At 52.5% G+C, this 17,703-nt stretch overlaps 1 protein-coding gene across 2 annotated transcripts in view; it reads right to left on the bottom strand.

The window, feature by feature from the left end:
* Positions 1-17,484, bottom strand: part of spast (spastin) — a 74,686-nt gene extending 57,202 nt beyond the window's left edge. For both annotated transcript variants that reach the window (XM_067984101.1, XM_067984102.1), the window contains exons 1-2: positions 17,096-17,484; positions 5,941-6,024 (exon numbers count right to left, since the gene is read on the bottom strand). In XM_067984101.1, coding sequence (XP_067840202.1) covers positions 5,941-6,024; positions 17,096-17,459 — 448 coding nt within the window. In that variant the 5' untranslated portion in view covers positions 17,460-17,484. The remainder of the gene's footprint in view (positions 1-5,940; positions 6,025-17,095) is intronic.
* Positions 17,485-17,703: the final 219 nt, after the last annotated feature.

Genomic DNA, 17,703 nt, shown 5'->3' with positions numbered 1-17,703 from the left:
TCATGATGGGTGAACGGGACTTGGTGCGAGTTAGGATACGGGCAGCAGAGTTTTGGATGAGCTGAAGTTTATGGAGGGTGGAAGATGGAAGGCCAGTCAGGAAAGCATTGCAATAGTTGAGTCTGGAGGTGGATGAGAGTTTCAGCAGCAGATGGGCTGAGACAGGGAAGGAGACGGGCAATAATACCAAATTGGAAGTAAGCGGTCTTAGTGATGGAGAGGATATTGGGTTGGAAGATCAGCTCAGGGTCAAATAGGACACCAAGGTTGCTAACATTCTGGTTCAGCCTGAGACAGTGGCCAGGGAGAGGGAACGGAGTCGGTGGCAGAGGCTGAAGACAACGGTTTTGGTCTTCCTAATGTTTAACTGGAGAAAATTTCTGTTCATCCAATACGATGTCAGACAAGCAATGTGACAAATCAGAGGCAGTGGAAGGTGGGGGGGGGGGGGGGGGGTGGTGGGGGTGTCGAAAGAGGAGATGGTGAGGTAGAATAGGGTCAGCATACATGTGGAACCTGACCGTGTGTTTTTGGATGATGTCGCCAAGGGGCAGCATGTAGATGGGAAATAGGAGGGGGTCAAGGATAAATCCTTGGGGGACTCCAGAGGTAACGGAGCAGGAGTGGGAAGAGAACAACAATAACTACACTTCAAAAATCCTTCATTGCCTGCAGGGCGCTTTAGGACATCCTAAGATCGTGAAAGGCACTGTACAAATGAAAGTTCTTTTTTTTATGCTTGACAGTTCCTTCAGGGCAAATATTTCATTACTGACTCAATAGAAACAGCTAATCCTCTTGAAAAACTCTAAAAATCTATTAACACTAGACACTGCATACTTTGTGTTCTTGCCTTTGAAGTCTATGCCTGCAAAGATACAGTTTGTGAAAAGTCTATTTTAGACATCAAAGCTTAGTTTACAGCAGTCTTTTGTGATTAGCATATACCATGGAGACACCAAACGTACTTTTTTCACACAAAGGGTAGTGGAAATCTGGAATTCTCTCCCCCAAAAGGCTGTGGATGCTGGCAGACAATTTAAATGTTCAAGACTGAGATCGTTACATTTTTGTTAGGTAAGGGTATCAAGGGACACAGAGCAAAAGCAGGAAATGAAGTTGGGGTATAGATTAGACATGATCTGATTCAGTAGCGGAACAGGTTGAGGGGCTGAATGGACTCCTCCTGTTCCTATCTTCCTATTGAAGCAACACTGAAAACCTGCAGCAGAGAGATGATGTGTAGGGATGGCTGCTCTGGACCTTATAGCTATGCCACAACCAGATGCTTGGAAAGAAGGAATAGGCCAATCTGGCCTTAGCAAACAATGGATGACCCATTCCTATTAGGCCAGGGCTTTTTGAGCTGTCAGGCCTACCCCAGAAGAAGCGAAAGCACAGTCCCAATTTCAATGACCTAATGCAGCTAGGACTCAGAATCCGCACACCATGCACCAAACTTGAAATGGGCCCTGACAGATGCTGCGACTGCCCCGTCTTCTTCCGTTGACAGCTTACACATGAGCTGCCTGCTATTGGTCAGCCCCCCGTTCAATCACTGTCCAGGCACTGCGCCAACTTTCTGCATGCAGGCTGCACGACACAGAGCTCCTGATCGGAAATCTTCAACTCAAAAAGGAAACAGCAGCAGGAGACACAGTAGAGCACCCTATTTACAGCACTAAGGAAGTCAGCTGGGAGAAGATAACTCAACACAGAAGTAGGAGTGCCCTATAGTTTGAAAGAGAAGCCACAAAGTCCTAAATTGTCAATGTAGTATTTAATTGACTAATACATGATTTTCATCCAGAAGTAAATTCTACATTTACTCAAGGTGGCTCAGCACTGATTTCCACTTTTTGTGAGTAAGAGGAACAGGACGTCATTCACCAACTCTCTCCATCCCCCCACCAATCCACTCCCTCTACCTGTCCCACACTCTCTTTCTCTCTCTCCCCGCCACTTCCCTTCTCTCTCTCTAACCCCCTCCCCCCACTTCCCTTTCTACTCTCTCCCCCCCACTTCCCTTCTTACTCCAGGGGAGGTGGAGTGTTGCAGAGAAAAGCAAAATGAAGAGAGGTGTGAAAACAGAAGAATGAAGACAAGGAAGGAAGATAGAGCCCAAGAGCAAGCGAGGAAAGCATAGATTCACAAGGGTGATACCAGAACTGAGAGATTATACTTATCAAGAAATGTTGAACAGGCTGGGGCTCCTTTCTCTAGAAAAGAGAAGGCTGAGGGTCTTTAAGATAATGTTTGGGTTTGATATGGTAGGTGCAAAGAAAAAGTTTCCACTTGTGGGGGAGCCCAAAACTAGGGGCCATAAATATAAGATAGTCACTAATAAATCCAATAGGGAATTCAGGAGAAATTTCTTTATCCAGAGAGTGGTGAGAATGTGGAACTCACTACCAGGAGGAGTAGTTGAGGCAAATAACGTAGATGCATTTAAAGGAAAGCTTAAGTACAAGAGGGAGAAAGGAATAGAAGGGTACGCTGATAGGGTTAGATGAATTAGGGTGAGAGGAGGCTCGTGTGGAGCATAAACACTGGCACAGACCAATTGGGCCGAATGTGCTGCGGACTCGATGTAACAGAGCGCAAGAGCGAGCCAGGAGAGCGCAAGAGCGAGCCAGGAGAGCGCAAGAGCGAGCCAGGAGAGCGCAAGAGCGAGCCAGGAGAGCGCAAGAGCGAGCCAGGAGAGCGCAAGAGCGAGCCAGGAGAGCGCAAGAGCGAGCCAGGAGAGCGCAAGAGCGAGCCAGGAGAGCGCAAGAGCGAGCCAGGAGAGCGCAAGAGCGAGCCAGGAGAGCGCAAGAGCGAGCCAGGAGAGCGCAAGAGCGAGCCAGGAGAGCGCAAGAGCGAGCCAGGAGAGCGCAAGAGCGAGCCAGGAGAGCGCAAGAGCGAGCCAGGAGAGCGCAAGAGCGAGCCAGGAGAGCGCAAGAGCGAGCCAGGAGAGCGCAAGAGCGAGCCAGGAGAGCGCAAGAGCGAGCCAGGAGAGCGCAAGAGCGAGCCAGGAGAGCGCAAGAGCGAGCCAGGAGAGCGCAAGAGCGAGCCAGGAGAGCGCAAGAGCGAGCCAGGAGAGCGCAAGAGCGAGCCAGGAGAGCGCAAGAGCGAGCCAGGAGAGCGCAAGAGCGAGCCAGGAGAGCGCAAGAGCGAGCCAGGAGAGCGCAAGAGCGAGCCAGGAGAGCGCAAGAGCGAGCCAGGAGAGCGCAAGAGCGAGCCAGGAGAGCGCAAGAGCGAGCCAGGAGAGCGCAAGAGCGAGCCAGGAGAGCGCAAGAGCGAGCCAGGAGAGCGCAAGAGCGAGCCAGGAGAGCGCAAGAGCGAGCCAGGAGAGCGCAAGAGCGAGCCAGGAGAGCGCAAGAGCGAGCCAGGAGAGCGCAAGAGCGAGCCAGGAGAGCGCAAGAGCGAGCCAGGAGAGCGCAAGAGCGAGCCAGGAGAGCGCAAGAGCGAGCCAGGAGAGCGCAAGAGCGAGCCAGGAGAGCGCAAGAGCGAGCCAGGAGAGCGCAAGAGCGAGCCAGGAGAGCGCAAGAGCGAGCCAGGAGAGCGCAAGAGCGAGCCAGGAGAGCGCAAGAGCGAGCCAGGAGAGCGCAAGAGCGAGCCAGGAGAGCGCAAGAGCGAGCCAGGAGAGCGCAAGAGCGAGCCAGGAGAGCGCAAGAGCGAGCCAGGAGAGCGCAAGAGCGAGCCAGGAGAGCGCAAGAGCGAGCCAGGAGAGCGCAAGAGCGAGCCAGGAGAGCGCAAGAGCGAGCCAGGAGAGCGCAAGAGCGAGCCAGGAGAGCGCAAGAGCGAGCCAGGAGAGCGCAAGAGCGAGCCAGGAGAGCGCAAGAGCGAGCCAGGAGAGCGCAAGAGCGAGCCAGGAGAGCGCAAGAGCGAGCCAGGAGAGCGCAAGAGCGAGCCAGGAGAGCGCAAGAGCGAGCCAGGAGAGCGCAAGAGCGAGCCAGGAGAGCGCAAGAGCGAGCCAGGAGAGCGCAAGAGCGAGCCAGGAGAGCGCAAGAGCGAGCCAGGAGAGCGCAAGAGCGAGCCAGGAGAGCGCAAGAGCGAGCCAGGAGAGCGCAAGAGCGAGCCAGGAGAGCGCAAGAGCGAGCCAGGAGAGCGCAAGAGCGAGCCAGGAGAGCGCAAGAGCGAGCCAGGAGAGCGCAAGAGCGAGCCAGGAGAGCGCAAGAGCGAGCCAGGAGAGCGCAAGAGCGAGCCAGGAGAGCGCAAGAGCGAGCCAGGAGAGCGCAAGAGCGAGCCAGGAGAGCGCAAGAGCGAGCCAGGAGAGCGCAAGAGCGAGCCAGGAGAGCGCAAGAGCGAGCCAGGAGAGCGCAAGAGCGAGCCAGGAGAGCGCAAGAGCGAGCCAGGAGAGCGCAAGAGCGAGCCAGGAGAGCGCAAGAGCGAGCCAGGAGAGCGCAAGAGCGAGCCAGGAGAGCGCAAGAGCGAGCCAGGAGAGCGCAAGAGCGAGCCAGGAGAGCGCAAGAGCGAGCCAGGAGAGCGCAAGAGCGAGCCAGGAGAGCGCAAGAGCGAGCCAGGAGAGCGCAAGAGCGAGCCAGGAGAGCGCAAGAGCGAGCCAGGAGAGCGCAAGAGCGAGCCAGGAGAGCGCAAGAGCGAGCCAGGAGAGCGCAAGAGCGAGCCAGGAGAGCGCAAGAGCGAGCCAGGAGAGCGCAAGAGCGAGCCAGGAGAGCGCAAGAGCGAGCCAGGAGAGCGCAAGAGCGAGCCAGGAGAGCGCAAGAGCGAGCCAGGAGAGCGCAAGAGCGAGCCAGGAGAGCGCAAGAGCGAGCCAGGAGAGCGCAAGAGCGAGCCAGGAGAGCGCAAGAGCGAGCCAGGAGAGCGCAAGAGCGAGCCAGGAGAGCGCAAGAGCGAGCCAGGAGAGCGCAAGAGCGAGCCAGGAGAGCGCAAGAGCGAGCCAGGAGAGCGCAAGAGCGAGCCAGGAGAGCGCAAGAGCGAGCCAGGAGAGCGCAAGAGCGAGCCAGGAGAGCGCAAGAGCGAGCCAGGAGAGCGCAAGAGCGAGCCAGGAGAGCGCAAGAGCGAGCCAGGAGAGCGCAAGAGCGAGCCAGGAGAGCGCAAGAGCGAGCCAGGAGAGCGCAAGAGCGAGCCAGGAGAGCGCAAGAGCGAGCCAGGAGAGCGCAAGAGCGAGCCAGGAGAGCGCAAGAGCGAGCCAGGAGAGCGCAAGAGCGAGCCAGGAGAGCGCAAGAGCGAGCCAGGAGAGCGCAAGAGCGAGCCAGGAGAGCGCAAGAGCGAGCCAGGAGAGCGCAAGAGCGAGCCAGGAGAGCGCAAGAGCGAGCCAGGAGAGCGCAAGAGCGAGCCAGGAGAGCGCAAGAGCGAGCCAGGAGAGCGCAAGAGCGAGCCAGGAGAGCGCAAGAGCGAGCCAGGAGAGCGCAAGAGCGAGCCAGGAGAGCGCAAGAGCGAGCCAGGAGAGCGCAAGAGCGAGCCAGGAGAGCGCAAGAGCGAGCCAGGAGAGCGCAAGAGCGAGCCAGGAGAGCGCAAGAGCGAGCCAGGAGAGCGCAAGAGCGAGCCAGGAGAGCGCAAGAGCGAGCCAGGAGAGCGCAAGAGCGAGCCAGGAGAGCGCAAGAGCGAGCCAGGAGAGCGCAAGAGCGAGCCAGGAGAGCGCAAGAGCGAGCCAGGAGAGCGCAAGAGCGAGCCAGGAGAGCGCAAGAGCGAGCCAGGAGAGCGCAAGAGCGAGCCAGGAGAGCGCAAGAGCGAGCCAGGAGAGCGACATGGCTGACAACCACCTGGGCTTTATGTTACTGTGGTATCTGACGTGCTTGGAGAACCCAGTACTTTTACTCATGCTTTGTGAAGTTACATGGTTTTTCTCAGGCAGTCAGGGAGGGGCATAAAGTTGTGGAACATTCTCTTACTACGTTCAAGAACCCCTGCCTAAACCCAGCAAGTTTGGACAACTCAAATCATTCCATTTTCTCTGCATCCTCTTAACCATTGCATTTGTTAATGGGTATGTTTTACCTGATCCAGGGATCTGGACTGCAATCCCATGCTCCAGCTCTGCAATCCCCTTTTTGTACCACTCCACAGCTTTCTCCTTCTGTCCTGTTCAAACAGAGGAACAGAATTACAAACAACACCCATAAACTATCAAAACAGCAAGGAGACCCAACACAACTCCAAGTAATAGCGTAAAATCTATCTTAGCCCTTTGGGGAGGGAACGCAATGTGCTGCTTTTTTGCGAGCAACTACCAACCAGTGCTGCCACCAGCATTTCGGTGCGGTGTAAGAGTGGACGTGTGACATTTTCATACCATCTCCATTGGAACAGTGAAGAAACACCCAGCTGCACATTTACAGGGGTTGCCTTCTCAAACTCAAATTTTGTCTGGGCCATACAACACTAAGGGTGAAGTACTTGTGGTGGGAGAGTGATCGAAAGGGAGGAGAGATGGCAACGCTAATAAAGGACACACAGACGCACCACCCAACTGGCACTAAGCAGCTGTCAAAAGGAACAGAGACCGTATGCAGCCATCATAGATTGATTGATTGATTAAAAGCACACAAAGATTAATGTGAAAAGTCCGCACAAACGGACAGAGGCATCCAAACTACAATCTTCAAAACCCTCGTAATCCAGCCCACTAAGCCCAGGCACCTCAGTTTCTATTTGTGTTTCTGTTTCTTACTCACTGACTCATCTTATTTGAATTTTGTGGGCCCGGAGATTTGATAAGGACTGTTGCCTTGTTAGTAGGTTGTGGCCCATGACACCCCATGTATGCACATAAATGACCCACAAAAAAAGGATTATCTTGAGTTTTTTCAACAGGTATAAACACTTTTGATTTTACTTAAGAAGTGCACTACAACTGGGGTGGAAGGAAGCAAATGGATCAGGGCCAGTACTCTTCAGCCTATTTAAAAATTATGTATGCGCACATAATTTTTTTTAAATTTCCTATCTATATCCCTCTATAATTAAGGATAGAGTGACTGGATGCCGTGAACATTTTCAGCTGATCAGAGAGAGCCAGCATGGATTTGTAAAGGGTAGGTCATGCCTAACGAACCTGATTGAATTTTTTGATGAGATGACTAAAGTGGTGGACAGGAAAATGACTATGGATGTTGTTTATATGGACTTTCAGAAGGCATTTGATAAAGTGCCTCTTAAGAGGCGGTTAGATAAAGCTGAAGCTCATGGTTTTGAGGGCAAATTATTGACCTGATTAGCAAATTGGCTGAACGGCAGGAGACAGAGAGTAGGGATAATGGGAAGGTACTCAAATTGGCAGGATGTGACTGGTGGTGTCGTCCCACAGGGATCTGTGTTGGGGCCTCAACTATTCACTGTATTTATTAGATGATGGGATCGAGGGCCACATATCCAAGTTTGCTGATAACACAAAGATAGGCAGCATTGTAAATGGAAGCATAAAATTAGAGAGCGAGATATTAATAGATAAGTGAACGGGCAAAACTGTGGCAAATGGATTTCAATGTAGGCAAGTGTGAGGTCATCCACTTTGGACCTAAAAAGGATGGATCAGAGTACTTTCTAAATGGTGAAAAGCTTGAAACAATGGAGGTCCAAAGAGACTTAGGGGGTCCATGCACATAGATTATTAAAATGTCATGGACAGGTACAGAAAATAATCAGAAAGGCTAATGGAATGATGGCCTTTATATCTAGAGGACTAAAATACAAGGGGATAGAAGCTATGCTACAGCTGTACAAAGTCCTGGTTATACCACACCTGGAGGACTGTGTTCAGTTCTGGGCACCGCACCTTAGGAAGGATATATTGGCCTTGGAGGGAGTGCAGTGTAGATTTACTAGAATGATACCTGGACTCCAAGGGTTAAATTACATGGAGATATTACACAAACTAGGGCTGTATTCCCTGGAATTTAGAAGATTATGGGGTGATTTGATCAAAGTTTTCAAGATATTAAAGGTGACTGATAGGGTAAATAGAGAGAAACTATTTCCGCTGGTTGAGGAGTCTAGGACTAGGGGACATAGCCTAAAAATTAGAGCTAGGACTTTCAGGAGTGAAGTTAGAAAACCCTTCTACACGCAAAGGGTGGTAGAAATTTGGAACTCTCTTCTGCAAACAGCAGCTGATGCTAGCTCAATTGTTAACATAAAATCTGAGATTGATATGTTTTTGTTAACCAAAGGTATTAAGGGATTTGGGGCTAAGGTAGGTATATGGAGTTAGATCACAGATCATCCATGATCGCATTGAATAGCAGAACAGGCTCGAAGGGCTAAATGGCCTACTCCAGTTCTTATGTTCCTACAAGGGGCAGTGGTTAAAACAAAACCTTTTCAGGTATAATAAACTTCAGTATACATGGAGCACTTTAAGGAGGCTGTGCCCCCAAATGCTCATTCATGTATTCTGACTACAGCTCTGAACATAAAATACCAAAACAGTCAGCTTCCATGAATTATACAACACGCTATCGATCTCCTAGGAAGTGACGGAGAGAGAGTCAGGGCCAAGTGCAGTCTTTAGGTGATGTGGGGTTAGATGGCAGGGGATAACTGGACCAGGCTATTCAGATGCCATTCATAAAAAATGCAAACAAAGCACTGGGGTTCATTTCTAGAGGAACAGAATTGAAAAGCAGATGTTACGTTGAACCTGTATATAACCTTGGTTAGACCACACTTAAGAGCAGTGTGCAAAGTTCTGGTCTCCATATTATAAAAAGGATATAGAGGCGCTGGTGATGGTGATGGTGCAATAAGGAGTTACACATGATACCAGAACTAAGAGGTCATAACTATCAGGAAAGACTGACCAGGCTGCGGCTCTTTTCTCTAGAAAAAAAGAGAAGGCTGAGGGGTCACCTAATGGGTCTTTAAAATTATGAAAGGGTTTGATATGGTAGACGTAGGAAAGATGTTTCCAATTGTTAGAAGAATCCAAAACTAGGGGTCATAAATAGAAGACACAGCCACTAATAAATCCAATAAGGAATTCAGGAGAAACTTCTTTACCCAGAGAGCGGTGAGAATGTGGAACTTGCTATCACATGGAGTAGCTGAGACAAATAGCATAGATGCATTTAAGGGGAAGCTAGATAAGTACATGAGGGAGAAAGGAATAGAAGGATATGCTGATGGGGTCAGAGGAAGTAAGGTAGGAGGAGGCTTGTGTGGAGCATAAACACTGGCATAGACCAGATGGGCCAAATGGCCTGTTTCTGCACTGTAAATTCTATGTAATTCAGACCCTATTTACATAGTTCCAACTCAAACGGGCCATTCAGCACAACCAGTCCCTGTGGGTGCTTTATTTCCACACGAGCAAATAGTCCTAATCACATTTCCCCACCCTGTTCCCAAAGCCCTTCAGTACATTTTCCTTCATCCACCTATCCAATCTAATCCTGAATGTTAACATATTTTCTGCCTCAACCACTATCCCGGGAAGTGAATTCCACAGCCTCACAACTCTCTGTGTAGAGGTTTCTCCTGCCCCCGTTCTAAATCTCTTGTCCCCTCAACGTCTGCTTCTATCAACCTTTTCCTATGCTTTCAGAATTTTGAACACTTCTATATCACCCCCTAATCTACATTGTTCTAACAAAAGAGACCCAATTTTTAAAATCTTTCTTCATATTTGTATTTTCTCACAGAAGGCAGCATCCTGGTGACTCTGCATTGTCCCCTCTCTAAGACCTCAATATCCTTCCTCATTTCCATTTAAAAGTACAACATGCTGTCCCTTTTTTCCTATAGCCATTATAAATCCCTGTGTCAACATTTATAATGGACAATAACCATGTAAACATCTCTGCTGTAATTGCACCCTGCCACCAGTAGTGGTACAGCAGAGCCTCCACTGGTAGGGGATATGTAATTACATTAACAGTTTACAGCTGCTGTTGCCATTATAACTGTGGAATAGGCATGCATAATGGAACGGTGGACGGGACGTACATGTCGCTATAGGGGGATGGACGGGTGGGTAGATGGAGACAGAGAGAGACAGCCAGCCAGCCAGAGTTCTAGTGCAATTACCCAGGCACTACACCTATGGGAGAGTATGGAGATGAATGAATATCAGCTCCTCTGTCTCCATCAGCTTGTCCTGCTCTTCAACTTACCAATATGCATATAAATGCAAGTCTTTTTTTCTTATATAGCGCCTTTCACAGCCTAAGGATGTCTCAAAGCGCTTTACAGCCAATGATGTACTTTTGAAGTGTAGTCACTGTTGTAATGTAGGAGACATGGCAGCCAATTAGCTTACAGCAAGGTCCCACAAACAGCAATAAGACAGATGAGCAGATCATCTGCTTTTGGTGTTGGTTGAGGGATAAAGTGCTGCCCAATAATTACAATGCAATGCTTGTCCAATTGCATGATGTCATGAGCTGCCACACACAAAAAACACTCAACTCAACCATGTCAGCTTTTATCAGGTCTTGTCCAGCTTACTAGGTGGAGCTGTTTGTGAAAGCAGACCATTATACTGGGAGAAAACAGCACTGCCCATCTCATGCCACTGCAGCATCTCTTACTTTATCTGATCATAGAAGCCACGAAGCGGAGGTACAGAAGTCAGCAGCCTGTATTATCCACCCTCGCAGCCAGCGAATGAGTCGACACGTTCATGACAATGTCCTTTCACCACCTCAGGACGTCCCAAAGTGCTTTACAACCAATTAAGTATTTGTGAAGTTTTGTCACTGTTCTAATGTAGGAAACTGCTCAATGCAGTGTTATGCATGCGGCACCATGTAGCTTAAATATGTTGTTCGAAAACAACATAGACTAGTAGCTTCAGCATACAGAATTCCACAATCCACTGAATTAAACTCACAGCTCCTCAGTGGCCCTGTTCCTCCAATTCTCAGCACCTCATCTGCAGGCCTCCACAAAAAAGTGCCCAATCACCTCGCATATATATAAATGCTTATTCTCTCATTTTCCTCCTTAAACTTTATCTGAGGCAAAGGCACACAGCTCCATGGGTGCCTATGTCTCAAATACCTTTGCAAAATAGCCATTCTTCATACACTAGCCAGACCAGCAAGTGTTTGCCGGCAAAGTGTTCATAGCGCAATAATCGCTTTCAAACACTTGTGCTTTTAATGGCAAAAAAAAATTAGGACAGATTTGTAACAGGTAAACAGACATCCTTGCAAAAGAAATCATGTTCAGGCCGAAAGGAACTGTAGAATCATAGAAAATTTACGGCACAGAAGGAGGCCCTTCGGCCCATCGTGTCCGCGCAGGCCAAAAATGAACCACCCAGCCTAATCCTACTTTCCAGCACTTGGTCCATAGCCATGTAGGTTAAGGCACTTCAGGTGCACATCCAGGTATTTTTTTTAATGAGTTGAGGGTTTCTGCCTCTACCACCCTTTCAGGCAGTGAATTCTAGACCCATACCACCCTCTGGGTGAAAAATATTTTCCTCAGCTCCCCTCTAATCCTTCTACCAATCACTTTAAACCTATGCCCCCTGGTTATTGACCTCTCTGCTAAGCGAAATAGGTCCTTCCTATCCACTCTATCTAGGCCCCTCAATTTAGTCACCCCTCAGCCTCCTCTATTCCAAGGTAAACAACCCCAGCCTTTCCTCAGCTAAAATTCTCCAGTCCTGGTAACATCCTTGTAAATCTCCTCTGTACCCTCTCTAGTGCAATTACATCCTTCCTGTAATGTGGTGACCAGAACTGTATGCAGTACTCAAGCTGTGGTCTAACTAATGTTTTATACAGTTCCAGCATAACATCCCTGCTTTTATATTCTATGCCTCAAGTATTCCATATGCCTTCTTAACCACCTTATCTACCTGTCCTGCCACCTTCAGGAATCTATGGACATGCACACCAGCTTCCTCTACATCTTTCAGTATCCTCCCATTTATTGTGTATTCCCTTGCTTTGTTTGCCCTCCCCAAATGCATTACCTCACATTTCTCCGGAGTGAATTCCATTTGCCACTTTTCCGCCCACCTGACCAGTCCATTGATATCTTCCTGCAGTCTGCAGCTTTCCTCCTCACCATCAACCACACAGCCAATTTTTGTATCATCTGCAAACTTCTTAATCATGCCTTCTACATTTAAGTCCAAATCATTAATATATACCACAAAAAGCAAGGGACCTAGTACTGAGCCCCGTGGAACCCCACTGGAAACATCCTTCCGGTTGCAAAAACACCCGTTGACCATTACCCTTTGCTTCCTGCCACTGAGTCAATTTTGGATCCAACTTGCCATTTTTCCTGGGATCCCATGGGCTTGTACTTTTTTGACCAGTCTGCCACATGGGACCTTGTCAAAAGCTTTGCTAAAATCCATGTGGATTACATCAAATACACTAACCTCATCTACCCTCCTCGTTACTTCCTCAAAAAATTCAATCAAGTTAGTCAGACACGACCTTCCCTTAACAAATCCATGCTGACTGTCCTTGATTTCTCCGTGCCTTTCTAAGTGACGATTTATTCAGTCCCTCAGAATTGATTCCAATAATTTGCCCACCACCGATGTTAGACTGACTGGCCTGTAATTACTCGGGATATCCCTCGCCCCCTTTTTAGCAGTCCTCCATCCTCCGGCACCTGTACTTAATTTTAATCACACAACAGAGTGATGAAACCCAAGTGCACTTATCTCTCTCACAGCAACAAATTCTAGCTGGAGGACATAATCGAGAATCACTTAGAGGAGGGATTCCATAAAATTTCACACTGTACTTACACTCTAATAGATTCCACTGACATTATAACAAACTATACATAATGCAATGCACTACATTATAATGCACTGTAGTTATAGCATAATGCAACGTAGTTACATAGCAATGCACTGTAGTTATAGCATAATGCAACGTAGTTACATAGCAATGCACTGTAGTTATAGCATAATGCAACGTAGTTACATAGCAATGCACTGTAGTTATAGCATAATGCAACGTAGTTACATAGCAATGCACTGTAGTTATAGCATAATGCAACGTAGTTACATAGCAATGCACTGTAGTTATAGCATAATGCAACGTAGTTACATAGCAATGCACTGTAGTTATAGCATAATGCAACGTAGTTACATAGCAATGCACTGTAGTTATAGCATAATGCAACGTAGTTACATAGCAATGCACTGTAGTTATAGCATAATGCAACGTAGTTACATAGCAATGCACTGTAGTTATAGCATAATGCAACGTAGTTACATAGCAATGCACTGTAGTTATAGCATAATGCAAAGTAGTTACATAGCAATGCACTGTAGTCAGTTATAAGTCATACATTATAAAACGTGGTGCACGCGCTGCGGTGCAGTGCAGCGTCACAGTGGTGCACGCGCTGCGGTGCAGTGCAGCGTCACAGTGGTGCACGCGCTGCGGTGCAGTGCAGCGTCACAGTGGTGCACGCGCTGCGGTGCAGTGCAGCGTCACAGTGGTGCACGCGCTGCGGTGCAGTGCAGCGTCACAGTGGTGCACGCGCTGCGGTGCAGTGCAGCGTCACAGTGGTGCACGCGCTGCGGTGCAGTGCAGCGTCACAGTGGTGCACGCGCTGCGGTGCAGTGCAGCGTCACAGTGGTGCACGCGCTGCGGTGCAGTGCAGCGTCACAGTGGTGCACGCGCTGCGGTGCAGTGCAGCGTCACAGTGGTGCACGCGCTGCGGTGCAGTGCAGCGTCACAGTGGTGCACGCGCTGCGGTGCAGTGCAGCGTCACAGTGGTGCACGCGCTGCGGTGCAGTGCAGCGTCACAGTGGTGCACGCGCTGCGGTGCAGTGCAGCGTCACAGTGGTGCACGCGCTGCGGTGCAGTGCAGCGTCACAGTGGTGCACGCGCTGCGGTGCAGTGCAGCGTCACAGTGGTGCACGCGCTGCGGTGCAGTGCAGCGTCACAGTGGTGCACGCGCTGCGGTGCAGTGCAGCGTCACAGTGGTGCACGCGCTGCGGTGCAGTGCAGCGTCACAGTGGTGCACGCGCTGCGGTGCAGTGCAGCGTCACAGTGGTGCACGCGCTGCGGTGCAGTGCAGCGTCACAGTGGTGCACGCGCTGCGGTGCAGTGCAGCGTCACAGTGGTGCACGCGCTGCGGTGCAGTGCAGCGTCACAGTGGTGCACGCGCTGCGGTGCAGTGCAGCGTCACAGTGGTGCACGCGCTGCGGTGCAGTGCAGCGTCACAGTGGTGCACGCGCTGCGGTGCAGTGCAGCGTCACAGTGGTGCACGCGCTGCGGTGCAGTGCAGCGTCACAGTGGTGCACGCGCTGCGGTGCAGTGCAGCGTCACAGTGGTGCACGCGCTGCGGTGCAGTGCAGCGTCACAGTGGTGCACGCGCTGCGGTGCAGTGCAGCGTCACAGTGGTGCACGCGCTGCGGTGCAGTGCAGCGTCACAGTGGTGCACGCGCTGCGGTGCAGTGCAGCGTCACAGTGGTGCACGCGCTGCGGTGCAGTGCAGCGTCACAGTGGTGCACGCGCTGCGGTGCAGTGCAGCGTCACAGTGGTGCACGCGCTGCGGTGCAGTGCAGCGTCACAGTGGTGCACGCGCTGCGGTGCAGTGCAGCGTCACAGTGGTGCACGCGCTGCGGTGCAGTGCAGCGTCACAGTGGTGCACGCGCTGCGGTGCAGTGCAGCGTCACAGTGGTGCACGCGCTGCGGTGCAGTGCAGCGTCACAGTGGTGCACGCGCTGCGGTGCAATGCAGCGTCACAGTGGTGCACGCGCTGCGGTGCAATGCAGCGTCACAGTGGTGCACGCGCTGCGGTGCAATGCAGCGTCACAGTGGTGCACGCGCTGCGGTGCAATGCAGCGTCACAGTGGTGCACGCGCTGCGGTGCAATGCAGCGTCACAGTGGTGCACGCGCTGCGGTGCAATGCAGCGTCACAGTGGTGCACGCGCTGCGGTGCAATGCAGCGTCACAGTGGTGCACGCGCTGCGGTGCAATGCAGCGTCACAGTGGTGCACGCGCTGCGGTGCAATGCAGCGTCACAGTGGTGCACGCGCTGCGGTGCAATGCAGCGTCACAGTGGTGCACGCGCTGCGGTGCAATGCAGCGTCACAGTGGTGCACGCGCTGCGGTGCAATGCAGCGTCACAGTGGTGCACGCGCTGCGGTGCAATGCAGCGTCACAGTGGTGCACGCGCTGCGGTGCAATGCAGCGTCACAGTGGTGCACGCGCTGCGGTGCAATGCAGCGTCACAGTGGTGCACGCGCTGCGGTGCAATGCAGCGTCACAGTGGTGCACGCGCTGCGGTGCAATGCAGCGTCACAGTGGTGCACGCGCTGCGGTGCAATGCAGCGTCACAGTGGTGCACGCGCTGCGGTGCAATGCAGCGTCACAGTGGTGCACGCGCTGCGGTGCAATGCAGCGTCACAGTGGTGCACGCGCTGCGGTGCAATGCAGCGTCACAGTGGTGCACGCGCTGCGGTGCAATGCAGCGTCACAGTGGTGCACGCGCTGCGGTGCAATGCAGCGTCACAGTGGTGCACGCGCTGCGGTGCAATGCAGCGTCACAGTGGTGCACGCGCTGCGGTGCAATGCAGCGTCACAGTGGTGCACGCGCTGCGGTGCAATGCAGCGTCACAGTGGTGCACGCGCTGCGGTGCAATGCAGCGTCACAGTGGTGCACGCGCTGCGGTGCAATGCAGCGTCACAGTGGTGCACGCGCTGCGGTGCAATGCAGCGTCACAGTGGTGCACGCGCTGCGGTGCAATGCAGCGTCACAGTGGTGCACGCGCTGCGGTGCAATGCAGCGTCACAGTGGTGCACGCGCTGCGGTGCAATGCAGCGTCACAGTGGTGCACGCGCTGCGGTGCAATGCAGCGTCACAGTGGTGCACGCGCTGCGGTGCAATGCAGCGTCACAGTGGTGCACGCGCTGCGGTGCAATGCAGCGTCACAGTGGTGCACGCGCTGCGGTGCAATGCAGCGTCACAGTGGTGCACGCGCTGCGGTGCAATGCAGCGTCACAGTGGTGCACGCGCTGCGGTGCAATGCAGCGTCACAGTGGTGCACGCGCTGCGGTGCAATGCAGCGTCACAGTGGTGCACGCGCTGCGGTGCAATGCAGCGTCACAGTGGTGCACGCGCTGCGGTGCAATGCAGCGTCACAGTGGTGCACGCGCTGCGGTGCAATGCAGCGTCACAGTGGTGCACGCGCTGCGGTGCAATGCAGCGTCACAGTGGTGCACGCGCTGCGGTGCAATGCAGCGTCACAGTGGTGCACGCGCTGCGGTGCAATGCAGCGTCACAGTGGTGCACGCGCTGCGGTGCAATGCAGCGTCACAGTGGTGCACGCGCTGCGGTGCAATGCAGCGTCACAGTGGTGCACGCGCTGCGGTGCAATGCAGCGTCACAGTGGTGCACGCGCTGCGGTGCAATGCAGCGTCACAGTGGTGCACGCGCTGCGGTGCAATGCAGCGTCACAGTGGTGCACGCGCTGCGGTGCAATGCAGCGTCACAGTGGTGCACGCGCTGCGGTGCAATGCAGCGTCACAGTGGTGCACGCGCTGCGGTGCAATGCAGCGTCACAGTGGTGCACGCGCTGCGGTGCAATGCAGCGTCACAGTGGTGCACGCGCTGCGGTGCAATGCAGCGTCACAGTGGTGCACGTGCTACATTAGAATTACAACAGTGACTACACTTCAAAAAGTACTTCATTGATTGTAAAATGCTTTGGGATGTCCTGAGGTCATGAAAGGCACTATATAAATGCAAGTCTTTCTTTCTTTTGTAATGTAGTACATGCATTACTGTCACTACATAGCATTGTAATGTAGTACATGCATTATGTCACTACCATCACTACCATGCCATGTAATGATGTGGAGATGCCGGTGATGGACTGGGGTTGACAATTTTAATGTAATAACAGTAATACATGTACTACATTCTAATGTCATGTAGTAACAGTAATACATGTACTACATTATAAAACAATGCAGCTACACTACAATGCCATGTAGTTACAGTGCATTTTGCACTGACACTGCAAATTATACAAGACATTGTCCTGTACTCACAACAGCACAGATAACCCGAAGGGGGGGGGGGGTGACTCCTCACCTGGAGCGCTCTCACAAAAGGGGCAGGACGCTAATCCGCCAACCCCCCCTGCATTCGGCCAACAATAGTCTCCCCTCCCCTCCCGGCCGGCCCCCTTTAATGCGGCGGGGCCTCGCTCACCTTTGTCGTCCTCGTCGATCCTGAGTGCGGTGGAGATGTAATCGAAGGCCCGCTTGTGGAACTGGCGGATCTGCTCGGGCTCTTGGCCGGGCTCGACCTCGGACTTGGCCACGGACGGCGCTGTCTTGCGCGATGCCATCTCGGCCAGGCGCTGACAGACGTAGGCGAAGAAGAGCCAGAGGTGGAAGGCCAGGAAGCGCAGGAAGGTGAAGACGGCGACCAGCGGGTAGGAGAAGTAGTAGAGATTACGCTTGTGGAGCGAGAGTCTGTCGTCGCTGCCGGTGCTGCTGCTGTTGCTGCCGTCGGGCGGAGCTCGGGCCGGTCCCTTCTTCTTGTTCCTGCCTCGTCCTCCCGGAGAATTCATTCACCCGCCCTCTCTCCGCCATCACACACACGCACGCACCACGCATGCGCCGGCGCCGGCGCCACCCCCCCTCATTGTCCGCCCGTCCACCAATCACAATGGCCGACGCGCCAGCCTCTATCCAATCAGGAGGCGCTGTTCTGCCGAGGTCCGCGTCTTCCAATGAGAGCTCCGGGCTCCGCTGTTCCAGGTGTGGGAATTAGCCAATCGGAAACCGGGACCACTGCTCGAAAGGATCATTGTC

Source organism: Heptranchias perlo, chromosome 5, assembly GCF_035084215.1.
Source record: "Heptranchias perlo isolate sHepPer1 chromosome 5, sHepPer1.hap1, whole genome shotgun sequence".
NCBI lineage: Eukaryota > Metazoa > Chordata > Chondrichthyes > Hexanchiformes > Hexanchidae > Heptranchias > Heptranchias perlo.
This window is presented reverse-complemented; position numbering and strand designations above follow the sequence as displayed.